The following is a 19,755-nucleotide window of genomic DNA, read 5'->3' as shown; positions in this document are numbered from 1 at the left end:
AAAAGAAGTCTATTTTTGCAATGAAGATCACACAGAAATATACAACTGGAAAAACTCATCAGAGAAAATCTGATTATGGGATGTCTAGTCCCAACTGATGGACCTATAATACAAACCCTACAACTAAGGCTAAGGGAATACCATGGAAGAGGGAATGGTAAGTGTGTAGGAGGCAGAGGATCAGTACTTCAGCAGCAAGACGATGTCTTCCATAAATGACAGTGTGTTAAACCCATAAAATCTTAACAAAATGGCTACTTAAACAAGACATATGGAATGACAATTTGACATGCCAACTTGGATGGGGAAAATCTCACAAGCTCTCACCCCTCCTGGTGTGGCTACAGACAACTAATAGCTGCTGAGAGAAGGAACATCAGTTTTCCCCAGGGATGAGGCTCCTAACTGGTCCTCTAATAGCATCTGGTCATCTGTACACACTAAATGAACTCAGCAGGTTGTATTTACACACACACACACACACACCTATATATGTTACAATAATTAAGCAGAGATCATGTAGATGAGGGAGGGGAAATGAAAAATGTTGGCGGGGTGAGTAAGTGAGTGGAAATGATGTAAATAAAGCACTCATGTATGAAATTTTCAAAAATAATAAAATAAACATTAAAACAGAAGTTAACTGTTAAGGACACCAATGATAATCCACGCATTGTAACAGCATTAAAGTAAACAAACAGAATATTCTTTGAGCCAAGAGACTACAGGAGGGGAGACATGATAGAATTTTAGACAGTACATCCAGCAATTCAGTCAGTGTGTTAAAATGAGTCTTTACTGCACTCACCATCACAGTCTCCAAATCCTGCAGGGGCTGAGCCCTTCTGCACTCCCCATCTCTCTGTTTTGTAATCTTATTTGCTTTTATCCAATGAACTGGGGCATTTGTCTGTTTCTTACATACCCTGTCCCTTTTGTTATCACAAATAGCTTTATCTACTAACAGACAGGTCATCCATATAAAAACTAAACAGAGAAATAATGGATCTAACATAAGAAAATCCGTCAATGTAATCTACCCTATAAACAAACTGAATGAAAAAAATCACATGATCGTTTCATTAGATGCTAAAAAGCCTTTGACAAAATCCATCACCCCTTTATCATAAAGTCTTGGAGACAATAGAAATACAAGGGACATAGCTAAACATAATAAAGGCAATTTACAGTAAGCCCATAACCAACATCAAATAAAATGAAAGAAACTCAAAGTAATTCCACCGAAATCAGGAACAAGACAGGGCTGTTCACTCTCTTCATATCTATTCAATATATTACTTGAAGTTCTAGCAAGGGCAATACCACAACTAGAGATCAAGGGGATACAAATTGAAAATAAAGAAGTCAAAGTATTGTTATTCACAGATGGTATGATAGTATACATAAGCAACCCCCAAAATTCTTCAAGGGAACTCCTAGAGCTAGAAAATATCTTCAGCAAAGAGGATGGACACAAAATTAACTTCAAAAAACTATATCCCTCCTGTAAACGAATGACAAATGAACTGAAAAAGAAATTGGGGAAATGACACCCTCCACAATAGCCAGAAACAATATAAACTATCTTCATACAACCCTAATCAAGACTCATATGTCAAAACTTCAGGTGTTTGAAGAAAGAAATTGAAGAAGATATCAGAAAATAAAAAAATATCTCCCATGCTCAAGGATTGGAAAGATCAACATACTAAAAATGGTCGTCCTACCAAAATCAATCTACAGATTCAGCACAATCCACATCAAAATTCCAACACAATTCTGTTTTTTGTTTGTTTGTTTTGGTTTTTCGAGACAGGGTTTCTCTGTGGCTTCGGAGGCTGTCCTGGAACTAGCTCTTGTAGACCAGGCTGGTCTCGAACTCACAGAGATCCACCTGCCTCTGCCTCCCGAGTGCTGGGATTAAAGGCGTGTGCCACCAATGCCAGGCTCCAACACAATTCTTTACCGACCTTGAAAGAATAATACTCAACTTCATATGGAAAAACAAAAAACCCAAGACAGCTAAAACAATCCTGTACAATAAAGGAACTTCTGGAGGTATCACTATCTCTGATTTCAAGCTCCACTACAGATCTATAGTAATAAAAACCACATTCTATGGGCATAAAAACAGACACACTGATCAACAGAATTGAGTCAAAGACCCAGACATAAATTCACACAGCTATGGACACCTGAATTTTTAGAAAGAAGCCAGAAATATACAACGGAGTAAAAGCATCTTCAATAAATGGTGCTGGTCTAACTGAATGTCTGCATATAGAAGAATCATAATAGAGCCATATTAATCACCCTTTGCAAAACTCAAGTTCAACTGGATCAAAGACCTCAATATAAAACCAGACACAATGAAATTGATAGACAAGAAAGTAGGGACTAACCGTGAATGCATTAGTACAGGAGACAACTTCTGAATGGGATTCTGATACCACAGACACTAAGAATAACAATCAAGGCAAATGACACTGTTAATAGGACAAAATGACAGCCTAAAAATTGGAAAAGTTTTTCACCATCCATATCAGATAGAGGAACAATAGTCAAAATGTGTATTAAAAAAAAAAACTCAAGGAACTAGGCATCAACAATCCAAATAATCCTACTAAAATGGGATATGGATCTAAACAGAGAATTTTCAATAGAGGGATCTCAAGTGATTGAAAAACACTTAAATGTTCAACATCCTTAGCTCTCAGGGAAATGCAAATCAACACAATTCTGGGATTCTGTCTTATACCTGTCAAAATGACTAAGTTAAGAAACACACATGACAGCTTATATTGGTGAGGATGTGGACCACAGAGAATTCTCCATTGCTTGTTGGGGTACAAACTTGAACAGCTACAATGGAAGTAAATATGGTGGTTCATTGGAAAATTAGGATTTGATCTACTTCAAGACCCGGCTATATCACTCTTGGGCATAGACTCAAAAGACACTCCATCCTACCACAATGACATTTACTCAACTATGATCATAATGGCTTCATTCTTAATAGCTAAAAACTGGAAACAAACTAGATGTCCCCCAAGTGAAGAATGAATTCAGAAAATGTGGTATATTTACACAATGGAATATTAATCAGTTGTTTAAAAAATAATGACATCGTGAAATTTTCTTGATGGGGAATTACTATGTTCATCTTATTGATTATTGAATAAAGTACTTGTTTGGCCAATGAGACAGCAAGTTAGACAGGATTAGGAGTCAAAGAGGATTCTGGGAGATGTATTAGAGAAGTGGTGATCCAGGCAGGAAGTGACATAGCAAGAAGACTCATAATTTAAGCAAGGAGAAAGAGAGGAAGTATGCCCCTTTCCCCTTCACATCCTCCAGTGGCGGGATGTGGGCCACTGGCAAGGAGAGACACCAATAAGGCGTTTGATAAGATAAATCTTATAATATATATAGATTTATGATAATTAAGACTGAACTAACAGATGAGAATCCTAGTCATTGGCCAAGCAGCATTTGAACCTAATGCAAGTTTCTGTGTATTTATTTGGGCCCTAACTCGAGCAGGTGGCTGGTGTAAAGCGCACAGGTGGCAGTGGGGCTCAGCGGCTTTTGGTGGAAAGATTTATCGTAACATTTTCTGGTAGATGAATGAAACTAAAAAAAAAATCATGCTGAGAAAAGCAATGCAGACCAAGAAGAGAAACATGATATGTACTTATCTATAAGAACATATTAGCTGTAAAGGATAATCATGCTACCATTCACAGACCCAGAGAGGCTAAATAAAAGAAAGGCTCTAAGGAGAATGAATGGATATCCCTGGGAAGGGGAAATTCAATAGATTATGCTGGTGAACCTGGTTGGATGAAAACGGGAATAGGAGGGATCAGGTTGGGGGAGAGAGAGAGACAACTGGAATTGGGGGGCATTTGTGGGATGACTGGAAACCTAGGGCAGTGGAAACTTCCTGGAAACTATGAGGGTATCCTAAAGTAGACACCTAGTAATGTAGGATACAGAGCCTGAACTGGCCATCTTCTGTAACCAGGCAAGGTATCTAGTGGTGAGACTGAGACACCAACTTAGCCACAAAACCTACCCACAACCTGTCCTGCCTGCAAGAATGTGCTGGGGCAACGGTGGCTCAGAGCTTGTTGGAATGGCCAACCAATCACTGTTCTAGCTTGAGACCCATGCCACTAGGGGAAGCCCATGCCTGACACTGTCTGGATGACCAGCAACTGGAAGCTGATGACCCAGAGATCTAGGGTAGAACGAAGCATGATTGGTCGAAAGAAAAGAAGTCAATGAAATGAATCCTAACAATATGATATTCTTCTATACTCATAGGCAGGTGCCTAGCCCAATTGTTATCAGAGAGGTTTCCTCTGGCAACTGATTGGAGGAGATACAAAGACCCACAGCCAAACATCAGGTAGGGCTTGAAGAATACTGAAGAAGAGCAAGAGGAAGGATTGTAAGAGCCAGAGGGGTTGGGAATACCAGGAGAACAGGGTCCACAGAATCAAGGAATTAGGGCTCACAGAGACTGAAGCAGCAATCGTGGATCATGCATGGATGTGCTAGGTCCTCTGCATGCATGTTGTGATTGTACAGCTTTGGGTTTCTGTGCGAGTCCTAACAGTGGGAGTGGGGGGTGTCTCTGACTCTTTTGCCCAGGTCTTAGAACCCTTTTCTTCCTACTGGGCTGCCTTGTCCAACCTTGATATGAGGGTTTGTGCCCAGTGTTATTGCATCTTGTTACAATGTGTTTGGTTGATATCCCTGGAAGGCCTGCTCTTCCAGAAGTTAAAATGGAGGATCAATGGGTGGGGTTCTTGGAGGAGTAGAGGGAAGGGAGGATGTGGTTGGGGTGTATTGTACAAAAGAGGAATAAAAAGAAAGAATATATTACCTTTTAAAAAGTTTGTTTTTCTGTGGAATCTAATATTATAATCTAATTAATCTAATATTATAATCTGTTCCTTCTGGTAAAAGTTCCTCCATTTCTTTCAGTAATATTTGTCACTCACTAATATATCCATCCTTTACATCTCTCTTTCATTGTGTCATCTCAAAGAATGTCTTTAGATATTGAACTAATATGACACAAATTTTAATTTTATGCTGATTTGTATTGTTAACTATGATATTGTTTAGAATTTTCACTTTTAATGGGAACAATACCTTGATAATCACAAACCTATTCCTATTCTTATTTCCATTTAGGCCTTGGCAATCATGGCAAAAGCAAATAGCAACATCTCCTTCATAGTAAATTTAAACTCAGAAGTGTACTCAGGTTTATCCTCTAAGAGTGACATCTAATAAGGCATGTCTGTAACCAAGGCTTGAATATTAAAGTTTTGTCTTGGTCTGGATTAAAACAAAAAGCTGAATCATAAAACCAATTCCAGAGAATAAAGAATAGGATAAGGGACAGGAAAGAGGAAGTGAGCAGCATGGAAGGGAATATGCTCTATGAACAATGAGTGCTTGTATTAAAATGTCCTCATACAGCACAGTACCATGCTTAGTGCATATACTATGAAAAAGGTTTTTAAATAGAAAGGGTTGGAGATATGGCTCAGAAATAGTAAAAATACTTGCTACGTAAGTGGAAAGTCCTGAGTTTGAATCTCTGTATGTAACCCACTTAAAATCACAGTGTGGCAGGCTATAGTCCTTTTGTTCCTGTGGAGTGAAGTGAGGAGGAGCAGTAGAAGCCCCGGAAGCTAGCAGTACATTTAGCTAGTGTACTGCTAAATACATAGTGGGGAAAAAAGGACAACAACAAAAAACAAAGGACAGAGACCCTATTTCAAACAAAGGGAAAGACAAGAAAGCCTTAAGAACACATTGGTATACATGTACCACATTCACATAAAAATGTGTGTGTACAACCACACATAGACACACACACACACACACACACACACACACACACACACACACACACAGAGAGAGAGAGAGAGAGAGAGAGAGAGAGAGAGAGAGAGAGAGAGAGAGAGAAAATAAAGGTAAAAAGCAACCAGCAACTCATATGCACAGGTATTTGAGACGTGTAGAAGTCAAACTGTTTTAGAAAAATCAGGTGAACTCATTTCTTAGAGGCTCCTCAGCTCTTAGGAGGCAGTCTTCTAGGACCCCCCCCCAAATAAACATAAGATGCACTTTTTTCTATGTCAACATTCTCTTGTATTAGGGAAAAGGGTATGAAAAACTTCAAAATTAATTTTATGTAGCAAATAAACTTTCACTTTTAGAGTAAACTTTACCTGTTAAGGGCTTTATTTTTTTTTCCACTGGAGACGAAAGAGTGATGAGATAAGCTCTACTTCATTCTCAGCCTGCTATTTCCAGAGTGTGAATGGCAGTGTGTACTTCGAAGCAGCTCCGCAGAAAATCATGTTCTGCGTGGCAATTATAGCTGCCCATGTCAGAAATGTCTTTCTTGGCACAATCTGACTTGACAGTCAAGTCAACTATAATTAACAAAGATTGTTGAGGCTGTTTTTTGATGGACATGTATTTGAGGACAGCTCAGATATCCAAGTTGGGAGACTTGAAGCTCTCTGGCAAATCCACCACCCCACCATGCAGTGACTAAATTGCAGCCCCACTCACTTCCCTATCTGCTTAATATCCAATCCTCATTTACCACCCGATCCAAGAACTGAAAACAGGAGCACCACAAATTGGACAGTGTGAGGCATATTTCCACGTATTTGCAGAGTATTTGCACAAATTAAATCCTTGGTAACTGGTCTACAGGCTTCTCACTCTGAGTAAAACTGAGTTACTTAAACAGTATTCTTCATTCCAGTATGTTAACAAATACTTATGCAGAAAATGAGGATGAATTCCATAGAGCAGTGGTTCCCAACCTGTGGGTTGTGACCCCTTTGGGGGGTCAAATGACTCTTTTACAGGGGTTATATATCAGATATTCTGCATATCAGATATTTACATTATGATTCGAACTGTAGCAGAATGACAGTTATGAAGTAGCAACAAAAATAATTTTATGGTTGGGGCTCACCACAACAGAAGGGACTATATTAAAGGGTTGCAGAATTAGGAAGGTTGAGAACCACTCCCATAGAGTATGTAAAACCTTAAGGAATCAGGAGTTGACCTATAATTCTAAAAAATTTTTATAACATTACAAAGAAGAGTATATGTTATTCAATGCTACTTCCAATATTTGACACAAACTTCAATGTATTGTTATGCTAAGATCTTCCCTTTCTCCCTTTAAAAAATTTATCAAAATAAGTAACACCATGGTTAGCATTAATTGTCAACCGGACAGAGTCACCTTGGAAGAACATCTCAGTGTGGAACTGTCTACACTGGGTTGGCCTGTGGGCATGCCTGTAAGAAATTGTCTTTATTGAGTTTATTAACATGAGTGGCACCAATCCCTAGGTGTGTGTGAAACCTGATGAGTCATTTGATTATTAATTCTATGTATGTTTATTAAGTCTGTTCTTTATCAGATGCTGTTTATCATCACGAGAAATAACTGAAAGGAACAAGGTTCCTTATTTTAGTGGGATTTACATTCTGGTGAGTGAAAGTAGATAACAATTTAAATAGTATATACTTAGACAATAATGGATTTCAAGAAGAATGCTGAAGCAAAAGATGGAAAAATCTTCATAATTTTGCATGCAGTAGCAAGAAAGACCCTAACTACAAATGCTATATGTGGAGAAAGACTTATAGGATATAGGAAAGAGGAAGACAGAGAATTGAGGATGAGGAAAGAGAAGGGGGATGATTAAGTGGAGGAAGAGGAGAAGGTAGAAGGATAAAAGACGGGGAGAAAAACTTCTCTTAGTTGAGAGTAGAGAAATTGAACTGATATAAGCAAGTAAGCAGGTATGCACTCATTACTCATTTCTTTCTATTACTTAATGGGGATACAGTACTGCTAGCTGCCTTAAGCTCCTGGTGCTGTGACTCCCTCTTAGTAATGGATTGTAACCTGGAATTGTGAACTATAATAATTAAGTTGGTTTTTGTCAGAGCATCTCATTATAGCAAATAGAAAAGAACCTACAGCAGCGAGACCATGTCTTTACTTATTACAATGGAGTCATGAGAGGCCATAACAAGGCTGGAGAAGAACAGAGGACAATGTAAAAAAATTAAAATAAAGCAATAACATATATGGCATATTAAGATATCTAATTCAAAAATAAACAAAATTTTAGACAGTTTATTCAGAGAAATCTAAGAGTTAGAAAAAGCACCCACAAGTCAGGGCTCAAAAATGTCCACTGTGGGTATGTTAGACAACAGTAATGATGTCACAGCTGTGTTCCCCAATAAGGGAAATTCTAGAAATGATGCCATGTAGCATGCCACACAAGCATGATAAACAAAGGTAACACTCCTTTCCTAACTCTACTCCCCAAAAGGCCAGGTGCTATTTGCACCTCTGATGAGTGCTTCCAGCTGCCTCCTTCAACAAAATTATCCACCTTAGCACAGCATTGTGTTTAAGACAATAATTCCAAAGAAGTTTCTAGACATTGTCTTAAGACAACATTGACAATAGACCATATTAGGAAATTTATTTTATATAATTATCTTTTGTATATGTATATATGAAACTGAAGAAAAACATCTCACAGAGGCACTGTATATATCTCTTATCCCTCTTTTCTTTTCAATGATACATAAACCATGTCCATGAAACATTACATTGGTTTAATGATTCTCTAATATGTCTTAACCTATTTGAAAAACCAGACAGACCATTTGTTCATTAATTCTATGTACACTTAATATTAGATACTGTTTATTACCATGGGAAGTAACTGAAATGAACAAGGTGAATGCAAATTTTAGAGGGATTTGCATTCTGGTGAGGGAAAGTAGATGACAAGTTAAAAAATATATACTTGGACAATGATGAATCCCAAGGAGAATGCTGAAGCAAGAGGAGACAGGAAATACTCATGATTTGCATAGAATAGCAAAGCAGACCCTAACTATGAATATTATGTATGGAGAATGGCTTATAGGATACAGGAAACAGGAAGCCAGAGAAGGGGAGGAGGGGAAAAGAGAAGGAAGGAGGAGGATGAAATGGAGGAAAAGGATGAGGCAGAAGGAAAAAGAAGAGGAGGATAAAAGGGGAGAATGAGAAGGAAGAAGAGGAGATAAGGAGGAGATTGGGGAAAGAGAAAGATGAAGAGGAGGAAGAAGAAGTGGAGGGAGAGAAAGATGAGGAGGAAAAGGAAAAAGAGGGAGAAAGTAGGAGACGGAAGATGGAGAGATTACTGGAACTAGGAGGTCTTTCTGATCAGATGGGAAGCTTTGGGGTGGGGGCAGATTACCACTGTTGCCATATATCTCTCCTAATGGAATACTAAATATGGTGTAAGAGACCTGGTTCTCTTCTTGGGGCTCATATTCTCATACAGCTCTATACATTATCTGATCTGACCATTTTCTCATCCCTCCTGAGCTCTTAAAAGTGCTCTTGAAGACAAACTTCCATTACCAAGATTCTACACTACTCCCTAAGCCTCCTTTTCAGATATCTCTAGAGCTGTGGATCTTAACCTACGGGTCACAACCCCTTTGTGGGTTGAACCACCTATTCACAGAGGTTACCTAGCAGATATCCTGAATATCTGATATTTACATTATGATTTATAACAGTAGCAAAATTATAGTTATGAAGTAGCCATGGAATAATTTTATGGTTGTGTCACCACAGCATGAGAAACTGTATTAAAGATTCATAGCGTGAGAAAGGTTGAGAACCACTGCTAAAGTCTTGCTTTACTGAAAACCAGCTCCTCCTTGTGTATGCACAGTGCTTCTAAGAATCCCTTTCTGAAGAAGGTTCTAGTCTTTCTCCTTGTGCCACTGGGACTGAAAGTCATACAGGTATCATTCTTCATCCCCAAAGGTGGTCAGAGATGCCATTATTTTTATCCTGTCTGAAAAGTCCACACTTCTGAAAGAAATAATACATATTGCCCAAATTACCCCTGGTGCATTTTGAACTTATTTACAGATCTCAGGACAGTTTTTAATTTTTGTTAATGGTTTGTTAGTAATTCAGTGTACCTGTGGCCAGAGCAACTACTCTCAAAGTTTTTTTTTTGTGATCTTATTTTCCTTGGGATAAAATACATTGTATATCAAGACCATTTGGTTCCATGAAATCCCAAAGTCCTCAGTCCTACACTTGTTTCCTATACTAGAAGGAGCAGAATGTAGCTATTTTCATTAGAATAACCTCTCCTGAAAAACCTTAGTATTGAGCACCTCCAGATTCTACTTTATCATTCTCACTCACATGCTTCTAAAAGGATCACATTTTCCAAAGACTGCCAGAATAGTAGCTTGTGTTCCACACACTCTTCTAAAATGTTTTCTTGCCAAGGATCTCCTCAAGATGTGGAGTCCTACTGTCCTATTCTTGAATCCCGCCTGGCCCTAGCTATTGGTGTGCAGCCAAGAGAGCATGACTGTTTTAATGTGATGCAAGTTGTGTATGTAGGCCAGACTTGCATCTTCTGCTCAGTTTTCTTGAAATACATTTTCTAAGAGCCCTTTGATCCCATACAAGAAGTTTAACTATTCAGAGAACATCATGGTGGTAAGAACACATTTACATACTCAGTTCAACAGCCCAAGATGAAATCATCTTTCAGAGATCCAAGATTCAGTATCAGTCACATGAACAAGATCATATTTGCTCTAGCCCAGCTCTGTCCAATGTGACAACATGCTACAAGCTGTGAGTGTGGCCCACACAAAATTGTGAACATTGAGTTTTTTATGTATTGTGGTGTGTGTGTGTGTGTGTGTGTGTAACTCAACTGTGTTTTTCTCAAACATGAACTTTGCCCACAGTAACACAAGGTTTTTATGCTTTATTTTTTTCTGATAAAATTAAACTTCTTTACCCAGATACTTGTGGTTGGAGGCTTAAAATATTCTTGCTCATTCATTAGTTTATTAAAATCATGAACAAAAATGTCAGTTGAAGCCACAGAAGAAAACTTCCACATGCAGGCTCCCATTTTGTCAGATAATCATCTTTATCTGTTCTTGGTTCTTTTCCTTTTCTATGGTCTGCTTATAGCTTTATATAAAGTGACTTGCCTGTGGTTCTAGAGACAGAATTTTCTCTGCTCAATGACATTCTGTTTATAATTTCCTTTTTTCTTTCTGTTTTACTATGAAATTTTCCCTCTTTTGACCATTTCCTACTATACATAAATGTCCTTACCTTCCACTCAAATAATACAAAAATAGTTTGCATTGCTCATTTTCACTGTCTTTACTTTCTTTTTTCCACCTCATTGAACATTTTTAATTGAGCCTTTCACCCTCACCATTCCCCAAAGCAGTTCTTGTTAAAGACATCCCTGGCCTTCAGATTGATGAATCAATGGCCACTTTTCAGTTCTCACTGGACATAAGGCATTAGGAGCTCTTGCAGTATTGGTGTCTTGCTTCTTTATGAACATCTTTCCTTTTTTTTTTTTTACAGCAAACTATTCTTTTTGGAATGCAAGATTTTTCCACTTGATTGTTCATTTTTCTGAATCATCCTATCTTCTCAGTCTGCAAGTATTGGAGTGCTCCAGGCTTGAGCCAAAAACATTTGTTTTTGGTCTATAATCATCTTTCTAGTTGACAGCAGATTTTCACACTGTCTAATATTGTTAATGCCATGAGAAGTTACAAATATCTCCAGCTCCAACTTAAAGACACTATTGTTGAACCTGGTTTCCATATAATCTTGTAAACCCAGCCTAACCCACATTTCTGAAATTTGATGCCTCATGGATAGCTCTAGATTAGTAGATACGAAAGTAAACTTTGGTTACTTTCCCCTCAACATGTGACTTATTTCTCCCAAGACCTTCTTAACACAGTCAATGGTAACTGCAGTCTATTAATTATTCATTTGGGGGTTACACTTGACACACATTTCTCCTATAGGGCATATCCAGTCTTTCAATAATCTTGTCTATTTGACCTTTGGGTACATATTGGAGTTGAATCCATTTTTACCACTGTCACCTCTCTGCTGCTGTGTTACATTATCATTGTATCCCAAGGATGACTTCATGGTCACTTTTTGCCTTATTCTTGCTCTTTTGCAAACTGATTTACATAATAGAGTTAAATATTCTTTAAAAAGTGTGTCAGAACACACATTGTCTCACAATGCTTCAGACAGTTTTCTATCTCACCTGGATTAAACTCTGAAGAGTTAACTGCACAGTGCCCATAGAATCTCTGTACCCTTCCTTGCCTCCTCTTTAGTCGGCTGCTCATCCTTCCACTCCTTGTCCTCAGTTCCTCTTCTCATTCCCAGAAGAACTTTTTCTCAGTTTCTGGGTGGCTCTTTCTATTATTTCACTTAGCTTTCTGCTCAATTTTAGTTTTTAGACATGTTTTCCTCCCTGACTACCTATGCTTTTTACCCCACATGCCATGTAATTTCTATATTTTGCATTATTCTCAACAGTATTGCAAGGTTTACATTTCTTTATTTTGTGGTCCCATCTCTCTCTTCTCTTGGACTTATTAGTAAAATTCATGAGCGTAAGCACATGCTTTATTCTATTCAAAGCCTTTGAGTCTATAATCCTAAATACCTTGAGTATAATAGTATTCAATAAACAGCAACTGCTAAGTAAGTGAAGGAAGGCTCTGAGATACATGGAAGTTTCTATCTATAAACCTTGATCCTACCTGCAAAAGCCAAGTTCCCAGTATGTGACCCATATGTGAAGATGACTAATGTGAGATTCAGCAGAAACTCTGACTGAACAGAAAAGTAATAGTGAACCAAGACTACATATCCTCTGGTAACTATCTATGGAAAGTCAGAGCATAACACTGTCTTGTGGCATTATCTTAAATTCCCCCTTCCACGAAGAGGCAATATAGGCATGGTAAACAAATGAAAATCCTTTAAAAATGTAAATAGTTGAGTTGAAATTTTACTTGTGGAGTCCTCGGTGTTTTATTCTTGAATAGAGAAGGGCTATTAGGCTTGAATCATCTCAGGAGTTTCAAGATTCTAATTCTGGATTTGTTGAGTGTTGAGAGACTGTGTACCCACAGCCATCTTTCATAAGCCCAAATACGGAACATGTGACTTGACAAATAAAACTTTGTTTAAGGGAACATCAAAAAAAGTATAAAAATGGGAATTGGCTTTAAAAAGGAAGGATATTTTGATACATTCTGTGTGCCTCTGAAATGACACTAGGGCCATCAAATGGATCAAACATAAATAATTACTACAAAAGGAAGCCACAAGATTAAAGGTCCATCAGATATGTCCTTCTTTGTTTATAAAAACAGGCACCATAATTGGCATATCCAGCTTTGAGGAGAATGAAGGATTCTGAATTATGACACACAAATCCTTCCAGGAAGATAGAAGACATTGTCATAGATTTTGTTGTTGTTGGCTTGTTTTCTTTTTTGTCAACTTGACACAAACTTCGGTCATCTTGGATAAGGAACCTCTGTTGAAAACATTCCTCCATCAGAGTGGGGTGTAGGCAAGTCTGTGGGAGCAGTTTTAAATTAATTATTAATGTAGGCGAGCCTAGTCAGTCCCTGTGGAGCGACCCTTATGCAGCTGGTCTTGGGAAGTGTAATAAAGGTACGGGAATGGTAGTCTGGTGAGCAAGTGAGTCAGTGACTCTGCTCCGTGGTATCTGCTTCAGTTCCTCCCTCCAGGATCTGCTTTGACTTCTCCGCATGATGGAATATGATGTGAAAATATAAGCCAAATGAACTCTTTCCTTCACAAGTTACGTTTAGTCATGCTTTATCACAGCAGCAGAAAGTAAACTCGGGCAGAAACAGTGGTTAACAAATAGTGCTGTGCGTCTTCCCACATCCAAATGATGTTAGATTGTGTAGCTTGGACATTTCATAAACACAATTCACCAAAGAGTTTGCATCAACCAACGTTGTGCATGCCACTGACAAATAATTATTTAACAGATGAAATTTATTTATATTTACTGTTACATTCTCTTTCAGCACCTTCACAGCCATGTGTTTTCTGTGACTCTGATGCTCTACATACAAGGCTGTGATATTTCCTATCAGTATTTTAGTCTCTGTCTCCTTCTCTCTCCCTCCTTCCCTCCCTCCATCCTTCCCTCTCCCCACGCCCCCCCCCCCCCGTGTGTGTGTGTGTGTGTGTGTGTGTGTGTGTGCGTGTGTGCATGCATCTTGGGTCTTGGGTTAGAGGTTAATATAAATCCTGCAACTTGAAAAAGAATGACCCCAATTCTTAATTTTCTGTGTGAAGAACCAGAACAAACTGATAATACTGAGTGTTCAGCAGAAAACAGGGAAGGAAACAGAATATTGATCCTGATGGAACAGAATTTTAAACATGTGCTTGTGGGTCTTTTATTGCCATGCCTTCAGAACATAGCAGACACATTCCTCTCAGAACTGCAGCAGCATGGTGAATACACACGGACCTGTCTTTTTACAGTCCATGCCCACAGTGTCCAGAGTTGATTTGTGGTTCTAAAGGTCAGCTGAGTAGACAGGCACAAAGTGTGTGCCACACATCTGGACTTCAGTTGTCTGTTTTAAATGTTCTTGCTGCTATTAATAATGAAACACCACTTTGCCCTTGTAAGGCTGACATTACAATCTAGCATTAGTAGAGGCAGTTTTTCACCTTCTTTATATAGAATGTATAATTTTATCATTTTTCTGAAAAGTATCTTTTTATTCCATGAGTAGGATGCCACTGGTTTTGACCAGGCATGAGCAAGCCATGTCTTACTTCTGAGTCTTACTGTGTGATTCTTAAAATTCTTGTATCATTTTTTTCAAGTCAAGAAGAGACTTGAATATTTAGAAAAAAATAAATGTAAATGATTCAGTCTTAGATTCATATTTATCTCTAGTGGAAAAATATTTTGCAGAGTATTTTGAACATGAAGGATATTTTTATTAGCTAATGAATATGCATTTGTGATGATATACAAAATCCTGAAGCCTCAGTTGCATGAAGCCAAGGGCTGTTTCCTTACCAGTAAGGAATTCACTGCACTTTCATACAATGATACCCACTAACACTTATAGCTATCTGTTGAGTGTTTACTTTCAGCTAGTATCTTTCATTATAGTCTCTTACATTAAAAATCAACCATTTGAAGAGCATTCATTAGTACTTTACTAAAGAAAGATGTTTAAGGTGGATTCCCAATACAGACATCTGACCTCAGCTTGTACAATTTGCATGCCTTTGTTCATTTACAAGAATGTTTGTGAAGGTAAAAAGAAAGAGGTGTTTGGACCACTTAGCTTTCTGCACACACACCTTCAAATTTAGCTTTTAATAATGAAACTTACAGGTGGTTTTAAAGCTGGTGCATTTTGTAGCTTAAGAATCTCTTGACACTCAAGTCACCAGGTCACCACCCAGAGGTTCAGTTTCTGAATTTTTACGCACACCATTACTGCATATTGTATAACATTTTGAATACCACAAACAGCACCATCATCTCCCTTTTATAAATAAGGCATACCCATCCTGTCACTGAGTCCTCATTCATGTCCATTCCCAGAAAATGTCCATACACATACACCACATACATGCATGCACACATTTGTCATTTTTATACTTAGGTGAGCATTTATGTTTGGCTGGGAGAAAATTCATAATCTTAATTAAGGATGATTACTAATTATTTTCTCCAGAGATAAACGCATAAAGTGGATAATATATCAGGGTGGCATTAGACAGGGATTATTTTTGGAATTTTTTTTATTAGTTCAAATTAGGAACAAGCTTGCTTCACATGTCAATCCCTCCTACCTCTCCCTCCCCTCTCCCCAATCTCCCACCTGCCCCCACCCCATCCACCCTCTACTTCCCAGGCTGTGTAGGGCCCTTGACAGGGGCTCCCCAAAGTCCACCACATCATCCTGGGCCAGGCCTAGGGACAGGAATTTTTTTAATTAAATTATTTTTTTCCACAGGTAAAAGGATAGAGTATGTTCTGTGCAGAACTAACAGAGTTTGAGTTTCCTTTAGAAGATCTGTGAGATTAAACCACCTCAGTTGTTCTTAGACTTTTCCTTTGTCACTCTTATCAACTATTATATCACTATTATTGAGAATAGCTATGATTGGGGACACAAAATTCTGTTAGAAATAAACATTGACTCGCCTTAGTTTTATATCAGATACTCCCAGTCTATTAGCTATGAAGTAATCTGAGTGGAGAACTCCCATATTGTGTAATTTTAAAGGCTTCTGACGTCAGTGGATTAAAGGGAAGGAGGGTTTGATTTTTTTTTTTCTTGTATAATGTCCTTTGAAGGCCTCCAAAAGAGAAGACAGACACAAACTCCAAGGAAAACTTACACAATCACACAGACACACCAAAGCAAAACTAAAACGGGTTTCTACTGGAGATGTCAAGAAAGTACTACCTTGCCCCCAACTGGCAATAATCTGATTACCACAAGGATGGATAGTTACCCATGGCGAAGAAAGGGATTCCCAGAAGGGTGGAGTTGTACTTCCCATCAGTGATGAAGATGATCCCAGCTGCAGTAGCGATGGAAATGCACACGGTGAGCACCCCCAGGAGGCCCAGGAAGGGCTTACTACGCAAGCAGTCCTTCATGGAGCTGGACAGGGTGGCTGTGGTCAGGATCAGCACGAGGCTCACCAGGACCTTGCTTCTGGCCAGGATGCTGGTCTTATGAAAGTCTCTCCAGAGGCTAAAAGATGCCAGAGAGTACAGCTGGAGGTCTTGGTGCTCCTCCTGGAGCTTCCTCATCAGCTTACAGAACTCATTCTCCCACTTCTCCCCTATGAGGTCTTGAGTGGCAGAGCCATAGGTCTGGAGGTAGTAGGTGATTTGAATGGCTCTGGCTGACTTGACCCGCTGGTCTTTGCTGTTTGGCACTTCCACTACCCCGCCCAGCTGGTGTCCAATAAAACTGTTCCTCCCATCCTTGAAAATAGAAAGAGGGGAGACTTCAGTTACCAGAAGGATGCACATTCCAAGGAACAGTTTCTTATTCTAAGTGAAGAAGCACAAGGAAGGCAAAGAGAGGTGCTGGTGATTGTGGAATTGATGTGGTGGAGAGGAGAGTCAGGATTTTATTCTTAACCCTTTGGAGCTATGTGGGAAACCCTGCAGGCAAACAGGAATAAAGATGATGGAGAAGGTGTCACAAAGCTACACCAGACTTGCTTCCTGCCTAAGGGAAAAGGCTCACACATTGGGATTTCCCAAATGCTCCCACTCCTTACATTTTCTTCTATAGTAATCTGGTCAAATTCCTTAAGAGCAGATTCAGTTTATGATAGCTGTAAGTAGAGCATGGCACAAGGCTCAGCCTAGACAATGCGTAAGAGACAAGAGTAAATTTTCCTTCAAGTAGATACATACCTTTCATCCCCAGAATTCCTGGCCCTAGCCTTGTCCTTGTGAGCCTCCATGGGGTTCCACTGGTCTACAGCCCTCCTCCTATGCTGTGGGCCAGAAAGGCATTGCTGTGTCCTTGTTCCCTTTTCTGCCCATTTCTTTCAGATGATGACCAGAATCTGAAAGCTGTTTTTTCACCCTTCTGATACTTTGGGCTTCCTTACTTTCTCTAACGCCTCCTTCCCTGCCATATATCTGACCTATGTGCTAGCTTCAATGTCATGTTTTTTTGTCCTTCCTTCTTTCTTCTTATCTCCTCCTCTACCTGTTTCTGATATTTAGTTTGCCCTGGGTGTTTTCTTTTTAAATTCTAAGAAAATTGTCTTTGAGCTTCAAAAGTTAAAATGTAATCATCCTGTATATAAATATGCTAAGCTTTCCAGAATCAATATAGGCACTAACCTGCAGACAAGAACATCCTTACTTCCTTACATCTGTGCAGTTAAATGAACGGTTCAGAATAGGATAAATACCTTTCTCGAAGCTAGTATGGTATTGAAACACTTCCTGCAGGCGATACCAGCACTTGCTGGGTCAGCGCAATATGGTGTCAAAGCTTCAAAGCCGGGTTTGAGGAAGCATGGACAAGATCATTGTCCTAGGAATTGGGCAAACAAAGCAGTCATTCCTCCTTAAAGCACACTTAGATGATACAGACTTGCCAGTTATTCTCATTCAATGGGGGAGCTCCCTGACAGCCATCACAACATTTTAATCTATTTGGAAATTTTATTTCTGTCACAATTGTCTCCACACTTTAATGGCAATGGTTGATAGAATGTTGAGCCCAAAAGCAGGCTTCAGGATGATTTATAGAGCTGAAAATACACTGTTGGTATTGGGTGAGATGTAGGCATAAAATGAAAGTTGATGCTACAAGTAATTTGTATGTGAATGGTGTCAGGAAAGATGTTCTCACAAGGGTAAAAAAGGTTGAATCTTAGCAAGGAGCAGTTAGTTCTCCCTAGAGAACACAGACCACTGTACTGACCATAGTTGTTTACGTGGAACTACCAGGCACCTAGCTAGTACTTGAGATAATTATCTTGGATTTGTTTAGTCTGGACACCTAGACATGAGGCACTTCTTTGCATTTTGCTTTTTAACATGCACAAAAGAAACTCTGATGTTTAAGCATGTATTGCAAACAAGAAAAGTTGGAGATATTCAGAGAATGCAAATTCAACTTGGAGAATGATCAAACATTGAAAGAAAACAATATCAAGTCACTCTGTGTACCTGCCCCTACATGTTAAATAGTTACCCTAAGAAACCAAACTGCTGGACAGTGGTGGTGCATGCCTTTAATCCCAGCACTCAGGAGGCAGAGGCAGGGGAATCTCTATGAATTCAAGACCAGCCTGGTCTACAGAATTAGTTCCAGGAAAGCCAGATCTACAAAGAAAAACTCTGTCTTGAAAAACCAAAAAGGAAGGAAGGAAGGAAGGAAGGAAGGAAGGAAGGAAGGAAGGAAGAAAAGAAAGAAGGAAGGAAATCAAACTTGACCAAATCCAAATGAACAACTTATTTCTTAACAGCAATTTGATTTATGGGTTCTCCCTTGGTGTATCAATGGCTGTCATGTGTATTTGTAATCATACTATTTATTTTCTTTATAAAGACTAAACTGGGGATGGAAAGATGGCTCAGTGGCTAAGAGCCTGGTTGCTCTTCCAGAGGACCCTGGTTCATCTCCCGGAACCCAGAAGGTAGCATATAGTCATCAGTAATTCGAGTTCTAGCAGATCTGACTCCTCTTTTGGTCTTCATGGGCACGTGACACTCACTTTGTGCATAGAACTATATGTAGCCAAAACAACCAAATGAATAAAAAATAAGTAAAAAACATCAAACCAAAAGCTTGGCTGTAAGGTTCCTTGTTTAAACCCACTGGGTCTTGCAAAGAGGGTTGGCAAGGGTTGGGGAAAGCAATGTGAATCATGCCTCAGAATTAAGTAATTATCAACTATAAAAAAATTGCTCATTTATTTGGTGCATTTTTATTTAAAAATTGACATAATGTTTTGGTACAATTTTTCTTTCTGTGGCTTTGAAATTCTATTTAAATGTGTGTGTCTGATCATCTGAGAGAGCCAGATCCCCTTATCCCCAAAGCACTGTTTCTTTTTAGGAATGTGCTGCTCTGACTTAGCTCCTTTCTGTTATTAAAAAGACCTCTGGGGAACTTTAGCAGCAGTGCAGAGAGTTATGTGTCCCTCAGGTCTCACTTGGAGATTATAGTGGACAAAGGAGGCACTGATTGTATGTCTGGACAAAAGTCAAAATTTTT

General features: G+C 38.9%; 1 protein-coding gene across 2 annotated transcripts in view; it reads right to left on the bottom strand.

Moving 5' to 3' along the window:
• Ptchd4 (patched domain containing 4) overlaps nt 1-19,755 on the bottom strand; it is a 178,055-nt gene that overhangs the window by 102,277 nt on the left and 56,023 nt on the right. For both annotated transcript variants that reach the window (XM_035452899.1, XM_027387472.2), the window contains exon 2: nt 16,508-16,988. In XM_035452899.1, the coding sequence (XP_035308790.1) occupies nt 16,508-16,988 (481 nt within the window). The remainder of the gene's footprint in view (nt 1-16,507; nt 16,989-19,755) is intronic.

The sequence above is a fragment of the Cricetulus griseus genome (assembly GCF_003668045.3).
Source record: "Cricetulus griseus strain 17A/GY chromosome 1 unlocalized genomic scaffold, alternate assembly CriGri-PICRH-1.0 chr1_1, whole genome shotgun sequence".
Lineage (NCBI taxonomy): Eukaryota > Metazoa > Chordata > Mammalia > Rodentia > Cricetidae > Cricetulus > Cricetulus griseus.
This window is presented reverse-complemented; position numbering and strand designations above follow the sequence as displayed.